Source organism: Eschrichtius robustus, chromosome 19, assembly GCF_028021215.1.
Source record: "Eschrichtius robustus isolate mEscRob2 chromosome 19, mEscRob2.pri, whole genome shotgun sequence".
Classification (NCBI taxonomy): Eukaryota; Metazoa; Chordata; class Mammalia; order Artiodactyla; family Eschrichtiidae; genus Eschrichtius; species Eschrichtius robustus.
Genome location: NC_090842.1, coordinates 58,656,743 through 58,665,681, shown reverse-complemented (window position 1 = coordinate 58,665,681; position 8,939 = coordinate 58,656,743). Strand labels below are relative to the sequence as shown.

General features: G+C 54.2%; 1 protein-coding gene across 1 annotated transcript; it reads left to right on the top strand.

Moving 5' to 3' along the window:
* Positions 1-4,046: 4,046 nt before the first annotated feature.
* LYPD3 (LY6/PLAUR domain containing 3) lies at positions 4,047-8,052 on the top strand. The gene is made up of 5 exons (XM_068527411.1): positions 4,047-4,134; positions 4,722-4,853; positions 5,622-5,792; positions 6,038-6,199; positions 7,062-8,052. Exons 1-5 carry the CDS (start codon positions 4,047-4,049, stop codon positions 7,544-7,546), a joined length of 1,038 nt encoding a protein of 345 aa, XP_068383512.1. The 3' UTR covers positions 7,547-8,052.
* Positions 8,053-8,939: the final 887 nt, after the last annotated feature.

The following is an 8,939-nucleotide window of genomic DNA, read 5'->3' as shown; positions in this document are numbered from 1 at the left end:
TAAGGTGTCCCCTCCTTCAGGAAGCTCTCCCTGATCCCTGGTGGGCTTCCGCAGTCCCCTGAGCTCCCCAACTACAGGACCACTCCCTGACCACTCTAGGCTGTCACTGTGTGGTATAGGTCATTTCCTCCCTTAAACCTCTCTGGAACTAAGCATTCAGTCCCTCTGGTTCCCATCTCTTCAGGACCTGGGTGTCCCATCCCAGGATTCCTTAAGGATCCAGATGTGCTCCTGAAACCCCGGAATGCAAACACTCCAACCCCCAGGCCCTTGGGGACCCGAGGTGTTCCTTGGCCTCTACCCCCAGGTGTGAGACATCTGGATTCTTGGATCATTTCATCCCTCAGCCCCTCTGCAAACTGTGTCCCCTTACTGGGGCCAGCTTCACGGGCATGTGACTAATGCAGTTGACAAGTCCCATGTTCAGAAGAGCCCTCTTGGCTTTAATCATCTGTGATTGCCATCTGGAAATTCTTAATTTTGTATTTGAATTTGTATTTTGTAAGTGAAGTCTGAAGGGCGTGGAGCTTGAGCTGGGGGGATTGGAGCCTCAGCTCAAATGAGGTCCCACACCTGCCATCTCCCACCTCCCCGGAATAGGTTCTGTCTGCCTTCCCCTCCCTGCCTCTGCCCTGCGACTTCTGCCATCCTCCAGCCCCGACAGGGGCCTGAGTGCTCATGGGAAATCCAGGCACTTGTGCCTCCTGGCATCTCAGGTGGGGCACGGTGGCGGGCGGCTGGTGGAAGGGGAACCCAGCAACCAGTTTGCTTTAGTTGTGGGTCAGGGTCTCTAGACACCTGTAAGGGTCTGTGCTCACCCCACCAGTATCCCTGTGCCTGAGGGAACGTGACATTAGACACTGTATTGGGTCGAGAGAGATGCAGGAAGAAAGGAAAAGAGCATTTCTACTTTAGTACCTTTCATGACACTCCTTCCTGCCTTTTGAACCAGGTCTCCATATTTTCATTTTGCACTGAGCCCCGCAAATTATGTAGCCAGCCCTGGCCCTGACCCCACCCCCCTTCTCTGACACATCCCAGACAGCACATCCCAGAAGGAGTGCGTCTGAGGCAGGCTGGGAACATCACTGGGCTCAGAGCCTGCCCTTCCCCAGGGGACAGGAAACCCATAGTGGAGATGGCCCCAGGCTTGTCTGAGGCCCTGGCATGAACCCCAGGGCTGGGGACCTGGTGCCTCCACACTGACCCCTCTGTTCATCTCTCTGGGGAACCAATTCTAAACCTCTTTGCAGTGACCCCTGTGGAGGGGAGCTGGGGAGAGTCACAGAGTAGGTGTAAGTAGAGGTCCGGTATTTAAACCTCCCTCTGCTCTCTGGTCCTGGGCCAGGTTGCGGGGGGCGGGGGGGGTTGGTGTCAGCACCCAGGATTCGGGCAGGCCTGAGCAAGAGGAGACTCTCCACCCTGGGTCCCACTCCCAAGACACCAGATCTTCTGGTCTGGCCAGTTGGGGTTCCTCCCTGAAACTCTCCCACACGGCTGGGACCTGCAGGGCCTCCTGCTCCTGAGTGCACAATAATAATAGAATTGTTACCCTGCCTCACTCCATCCCTCTGGAGACAGGGGGTTTCAGACCTGTTTGGCAAAGGAGGCAGCTAAAGTTCAGAGAGGGAGATGGAGTTGCTTGAGGTCACACAGCAAGAGGATGGCAGAGGCAGGAGTAAAATTTCAGTCTGTCTGACTCCAGACTTAATACTTTGTCCACTGCCTCACTCCACCATGAAAGACTCTCCTTCCTTTATTATAAAACAGACACCTCAGAGGCTCAGAGAGGTGAAGACACTTAAGTGGGGTCACACAGCAAACCATAAGTGAGGCTGGGATTCCAAGGCTGGGAGGCAGGGAAGTAGGGGGAAGTGTTGAACGACTTCACAGTCACTCACTTTCTCTCTCTGAGCTTCAGCATGATGACAAGCAACCCAACCTAGGTGACTGAGGTGCTAGTCATTGTTGGCAATGGGGGTGCCCCATGGGGTCCGGAGAACAGATAAAACCTTCATGAACACAGCCGCTATTTTTCCTGCCATAGGTAAATCTTATCTATGAGTCAGGAGAAACAAAGCAAGGTTAAAGCTGTAGTTTAAATAATAACATAATATAAATAATACATAATATTGGGTTGGCCAAAAAGTTCATTCGGGTTTTTGCACCCTCTTACAGAAAACCCCGAACGAACTTTTTGGCCAACCCAATACAAGCAGTCACTTATATTAGCTTATATATGTGGATGCTTAGTCATTCTGTGGTTTGCACAGTGTTCTTGTTTGTTCCTGTGTTCAGACATAGAAGGCAGTAGTCCTGATTGTGTCTCACTCCATCGCAGTCACAGTGTGGCCCCATATGTGTTGGTGCAGGGGTGTAACAGAGCACCCAGACATCGCTGTGAGCCACCAGCCAACTCCCAGCCATCAGAGGCTGTTGTTCTCTTACCTGGGAGACTGCCCTGCTCCCTCCCTGGTCTCCTGGCCTTCTCTTGCCCCTTCTACTCTTTTCCTTTTTTACTGAGGCCACAATGGCACTCCTCCCCCGCCCTTTTCTTTTGGTAAGAATAGTGTACATTCAGTGAAATGCATAAATGTAAAATGTACAGCGTACAGCTCGTTGATTCTTAGCATGTTTGTAGTTACATGTGTAACTACCACCCAGATGAAGATAGTAGGGGCTCCTTACTATTACTCCTTTGGGGCAATGCCCTCCCCAAAGTAACCCCTAGTTTGATTTCTATCACCACTGATTAGCTTTGCCTGTTCTAGAACTTCATAGAAATGGAGTCACATGGTATCTTTTATTTGTTTAAGGCTTTTTGAGCTCAACATAAAGTTGGTTTTTTTTTTAAGATTTTTTTTTGATGTGGACCATTTTTAAAGTCTTTATTGAATTTGTTACAATATTGCTTCTGTCTTATGTTTCGGTTTTTTGTTTGTTTGTTTTTTAGCCGCGAGGCATGTGGGATCTTAGCTCTCCAACCAGGGATTGAACCCGAACCCCCTGCATTGGAAGGCAAAGTCCTAACCACTGGACTGTCAGGGAACTCCCAACATAAAGTTTTTGAGACTCACGTTGCCACCCAGGCCAGTAGTTGGCCCGTTTTCATTGCTGCATAATTCCCTGGGATTAGTGAATTCATTTCTTGATAAGTTTTTGCATCGTTTGCCAGATCGATAGTTTAAAAAGCAAATCTGATTGTGTCTCGGAGCTGATTTAGACCCCGTGAAACATTCTCCATCTTTCTCAGAATTAATTCAAACCTCTCCTCAGGGCCTGGAATGGGCCCTTTTGCCTCAGTTTCCCCCTCACTCCCCTCACTTTCTGAGCGCCAGGTACACCAGCTCCAGGTACACTGCTCTCATCTCTGTGTTCGAAGGGTCCGTGCCGCTTCCAGCCGAGGTCTTTGCACGTGCTGACCCCTCTGCTTTGCAATGTGCTCTGCCCTCATCCCGACCTGCTGCACTGGCTAAACCTCCAAGTCTTTAAGATCGTAAGGCACCTGGATGATTTACATCCTCAGGGATGCTTCACTGACCAGCCCCCACTTTTAGATGCCACACCTCCTTGTGGCTCCCTACACTTTTTCCTTCGTTGTCCTCGCTGTAAATAACAATTTGTATGATTATTTGATTAATATCTGTCTCCCCCATCAGACTGTGAGCTCTGTGGGGACCAGCACTGGTTCTGTTTAGTCTCCAGCATCACCCGGCCCAAAGCCTGCACTCATTCAACATTTACTGAGTGCTGAGTGTTGAGTAGACCCTCTCTGTGAGGCTTATATCCTCTCCCCACCGACACAAACACACAGACTTTCTCCTGGGAACTGCCGGGGAACCTTGACTCCCGCCCTTTCCCTCCTTGGCAGCGGTGGGTGACGCACCCAGGGGCGGGTGTCGCGCCCCACAGCGGAGGCTGATTTGGCCCGGTTGGGCAAGGCCAGGGTTGCCTGGGGGGAGGTTACTCAACCTGGGCTCACGTAAGAGGGCCCGGGTTGGGAGGCGGCACAACTAGGGGGGAAGCCGACAGAGCAGGACGGAACCATGGACCCCGCCAGGAAAGCAGGCTCCCGGGTAGCGATCTGGACAACGGGCTGGCTGCTGCTGCTGCCTCCGCTGCTACTTCTAGAAGGTGAGTCTGCTGCCAGAAGGGGGCGGAGGGGATAGAGTGGGAGCTCTAGGGAGGGGGGTTCCCCTACCCCATACAGAGAGGGCTTGTGGGAAGGATCTCCCATCCTGGGCAGAGGGGTTGTGAGAAAGATCATCAGTCTCGGTCGGGGGAGGGGGTGGGCTGCGGGACGTTTCCCTACCCTGGGCAGAGGGGACTGTGGGAAAATTTCTTCCATCCTAAGCAGACGGGGGCCTGTGGGAAGGGATCCCTCACCGAGCTGACTTGACTGTGGGTAAAATTCTCCCATCCTGAGTGGAGAACTGTAGGAAGGAGTCCCCCCACCCCCCGTCTATGGCAGGGATCCCCCACCTTGGGCAAAAAGGGCTGTGGGAAAGATGCTCCCACTGCAGGCATAGGGCGTTTGAAGGAAAGGGACACAAATGTATCTCCTGGCCTCAGATTTGTGGCGAGGTTTTCCTTATCCCGCCCTGGAAAAGAGTGTGCAACAGGATTGCACTGGGACAGAGGGAGTGGGAAGGACTATTTCTCCTTTGGGGGAGGAGGCTTCAGTAGGGATCGCTCAGTTCTACCTGCCTCTGTACCCCCAGGAGCGCAGGCCCTGGAGTGTTACAGCTGCGTGCAGAAAGCAGATGACGGATGCTCTCCGCAGAAGACTAAGACGGTGAAGTGCGCGCCAGGCGTGGACGTCTGCACAGAGGTCGTGGGGGCGGTGGAGACTAGTGAGTGGGGCCTCCCAGTCCTTGAGTACTCCTTTACGCTCCTCCATCTGGGCCCCGCCTCCTTATAGTCCCGCCCCTCCCTCTGAATTTGGCCACACACCCTTGAACGCAGCCCCATCCTTCCCTTTCAGCCTGGCGTGGGCCCTTCAACACAACCACGCCATTAGGGCTTAGAGGGATGAGGACGGAGAGTTGCGCATGGGTGGGGTGAACTGGGAGAACCCAGATCTGGGACCTCGTCTCCTTCAAGAGCACACCCTATCCATTTCCCCTGGACCACTGAGATCTCCCTACCCACTTCTGTCCCTGCCAGAATCCTCTCCACCCCAGCCTCCCCCATCCAATGGGGCCCTTGGTGATGGAGATCCCTCTAGAGGTCTTCTCCTAAAATCCCTAGGCTGAGGCTCCGCCCCTCTGACCCGCCCCTGTCTGCGGCCACAGCTCCTAGGAGGCCCCATCCGTCTCTGATCCTGTGCCTTTTTTGTCGGTCTCAGTGCCTTCTGATGCTGCTTTCTGCGGTTCCGACTCCCTGTGGTCGTGCCCCGTCTTAGCTCCACTCTTGGCCCTCCCCCGTCGATTGTGTCCAGTGTCTGTCAGCCTGTCTGTCCCCTCAGACTCCGCTCTTTCAGGTTCCGCCCCTCGGTCTGTTATTGTTTCCCCTCGGATCAGTTCTTTCTGAGGCCCTCGCCCTCCCACCCTGGCCTATCCTCTGGTGCCGGTCTATTCCAGGCCCCGCCCCTCTGACCCTGCCCCCTCCCCTCTCCGCAGTCCACGGGCAATTCTCGGTGGCAGTGCGGGGCTGCGGTTCGGGACTCCCCGGCAAGAATGACCGCGGACTGGACCTTTACGGGATTCTGGCCTTCGTCCAGCTGCAGCAGTGCTCCCAGGACCGCTGCAACGCGAAGCTCGACCTCACCTCGCGAGCGCTCATCCCCGCAGGTCGGTGGGGGCGGGGCCGCAGGCCCAGGGGCGGAGCCATGTCTGGGCTGAGCGGCTAGGGGCGGTCACAAGGGGAAGGCCGGAGAACTCCGCAGGGGCTGGGGGCGGGGCCACGCCCTGGGGCGGGGTTAGAGGCTGAGCGGAGTGTCCGTCGAGGGGCGGAGACGTGGGCTGGAGGGACGCGGAGCAGGGCCGTGCTTCCTGAACACTCTCGACCCCTTCCTTCCTCCCCGCCCCCCTCGCAGGCAATGAGAGTGACTACGAGCCTAACGGGGCCGAGTGCTACAGCTGCGTGGGGCTGAGCCGCAAGGAGTGCCAGGGTACGGCGCCGCCCGTCGTGAGGTGCTACAACGCCAGCGACCACGTCTACAGGGGCTGTTTCGACGGCAACGTCACCTTGACGGCAGGTGAGCGAGCTCGAAGCACCGGGCCTTCACGGGTTGTGGTAGCCTTTCTGAGGCCTCATGGGTGGTAGGTAGCCCTTTACCCAAAGGGTTGCCCCACCTCAGCGCATTCTGGGAACTGAAGGCCTAAGTTCGTGGCTTGTCCTAGAGCATCATGAAAAATGCAGTCCTATTCCCAGTATAGCACGGGAATAGGAATGCTTTTGTCCTAGAGTTTTTGGGGAAATACAGTTTTCATAGAGGCCTGCCAGGTGCAGAATGGGAGAATGTGCAATGGGAAATGTATTTAAGCCTCCAAGCTTCTGCCCAGGCATCGTGGGGAGTGTAGTTCTGACTCCTGAAAATTCAAGGGTTAGTGTCCCCACTTGTCCCAAAGTATTAGGAGAGATGTAGTTCAGCCTCCTGGCCTCTGCTTCAGGGAACCATGGGAGATGTTCTTCAAATTACATTCTCTGCCAGGTGTATTATGGCAGATGTAGTTCTGACTCTAAGACTGAATTTTGGTGGGGGTGGTGTGAGGGGTGGGGGGAGAGAGAGGGAGGCAATGGTCTTCTGCTCTTTCCTCGTGTGAGAGGTGTTGTATCCCAGTTCAAACCTTTCTTCCAAGGCATTGTGGGACTTGTAGTTCATTCTACACATTTTTCCTCTCAAAGTACTATGGGAAATGTGGTCCACCGTGTGCCAAAGACAGTGGGACAGTGTTTCTCAAAGTGGGGCCCGAATTGAGACTTTGGGATTAATGGATGCAGAGTCCTTCTGTCCCCTGTTTTGGGTCTTCTTGCTCTTGTCTTGCCCCTAAGTTTCATTCTGGCTGTGCCTACCCCCTCCCTCCAACCACGGACCTACCTGTGTCTCCCTCCTGCAGCTAATGTGACTGTATCCTTGCCTGTCCGGGGCTGCGTCCAGGATGAGTCCTGCACCCGGGATTCGGCGACAGGCCCAGGGTTCACGCTCAGCGGCTCCTGCTGCCAGGGGTCCCGCTGTAACTCGGACCTCCGCAACAAGACCTATTTCTCCCCTCGATTCCCGCCCCTTGTCCTGCTGCCCCGTCCTCCGTCCACCACTCTGGCTGCAAACAACTCTGTCAGTACTTCTGCCCCAGCCCTGTCCTCCACTTTCACCACCAAACCCACCCCAGCCCCAACCAGCCAGACTTCTCCAAAAGAGGTCGAACCTGAGACCTCCCAGGAGGAGGAATCTACCTCGGCTGGAGGTGCTAGTGGCCACCAAGACCGTAGAAATATTGGGCGGTACCCCACAAAAGATGGAGCCTACAATAAAGGCTCTGCAGCTCCTTCAGTGGGGTGGGTGGCTCTTCTGTTGGCTGTGGCTGCTGGCACCTTACTATGAACTTCTCTACCTCTTGCCCTACTTCCTTGGCCATGGGTACCCTCACTTCCCATTACTCCCTCTTCCACCACTGGACTGGGCTGGCCCAGCCCCTGTTCTCCCTAGCTTTTGCTGCACCGGTTTGCAGCTTTGGGACAGAAAGTTACCGTTGTATATATCCTGCCAGGGTGTTCCAGCTTTTTGAGGGCAGCAACTGTATCCCCCTCACCTTTGTCTCCCCCTGGTCCCCTCCTGGTGCCTAGGTCAGAGGGTAGTCAGAGCTGTCCCAGGGAAGGTGGGAGAGACAGTGATAAGCTTCCTATTCGCTTTCTCACAGTCAACCTGGAATAGGAGAGATGGGGTCTGAGGGCTCTGCCTCCTGCCCCTGAATCTTTGTGGGAATCATTTTTTGGCATCTTTGTCTTCTTTTCTAGACTGTGAGCTCCTCAAGGGCAGGGACCGTGCCTTACGCCTCAGTGTGGTCAATGTCTGGCACATAAGGCTTCAATAAAAGTTTAATTACTTTGTATAGTGTTTTAAAGGAGTTATTTCTACCTCATTGCTGACCTACCTCAGTATAACCTACCTGAGATATTTCTACCTCCTGAAGCTGAGCTAGGGTGGGAGTGCCAAGACTGAAATGGAGAAACTGAGATCCGGAGTCGCAGCCCTGGGGGACGTTGGTTTTGAACACTTTTCACCTCCTGAGGTTTAGCCGTTCTTATGGGTGATCCCACTGGTGAGGGGGAGACCGGGTGAGACCACTGAGCAGTGTGGAGGGGTGAATGGTACTCTTAGCAATGTTTGGGAGCAGAGGGGAGCTTTGTTTCACAGGTTTGTACATGGTCCTCAGGCCCCACCAACTTTGCCATCTGGTTTTTTTTCTTTTAAATAAATGTTTTTATTTATTTTTGGCTGTGTTGGGTTTTCGTTGCTGCACGCAGGCTTTCTCTAGTTGCGGTGAGCGGGGGGCTACTCTTCGCTGCGGTGCACGGGCTTCTCACTGCGGTGGCTCCTCTTGTTGCGGAGCATGGGCTCTAGGCGCACGGGCTTAAGTAGTCGTGGCACGTGGGCTCAGTAGTTGTGGCTCACAGGCTCGAGAGCGCAGGCTCAGTAGTTGTAGCGCACAGGCTCAGTTGCCCCGCGGCATGTGGGATCTTCCCCGACCAGGGCTTGAACCCGTGTCCCCTGCATTGGCAGGCAGATTCTTAACCACTGCGCCACCAGGACCCCTCATCTATCTGGTTTCTTAAGAATCATTGTACAGCACGGGGAATATAGCCAATTTTTTTTAGTAACTGTAAATGGAAAGTAACCTTAAAAAATTGTATATAAAAAAATAGCCTAGCTTAATGATGAAAAAAAAAAAAAAAGGAATCATTCAGTGGCTTGGCCCCGGCGTCCCACCTGTCCG

Excerpts from the sequence above, each read along its gene's own strand:
- LYPD3 (XM_068527411.1), top strand. The coding sequence starts at position 4,047 with ATGGACCCCGCCAGGAAAGCAGGCTCCCGGGTAGCGATCTGGACAACG. Across the intron at positions 5,793-6,037 it reads GCGAGCGCTCATCCCCGCAG|GCAATGAGAGTGACTACGAG; the intron begins GTCGGTGGGGGC and ends CCCCCCTCGCAG. Across the intron at positions 6,200-7,061 it reads CAACGTCACCTTGACGGCAG|CTAATGTGACTGTATCCTTG; the intron begins GTGAGCGAGCTC and ends TCCCTCCTGCAG.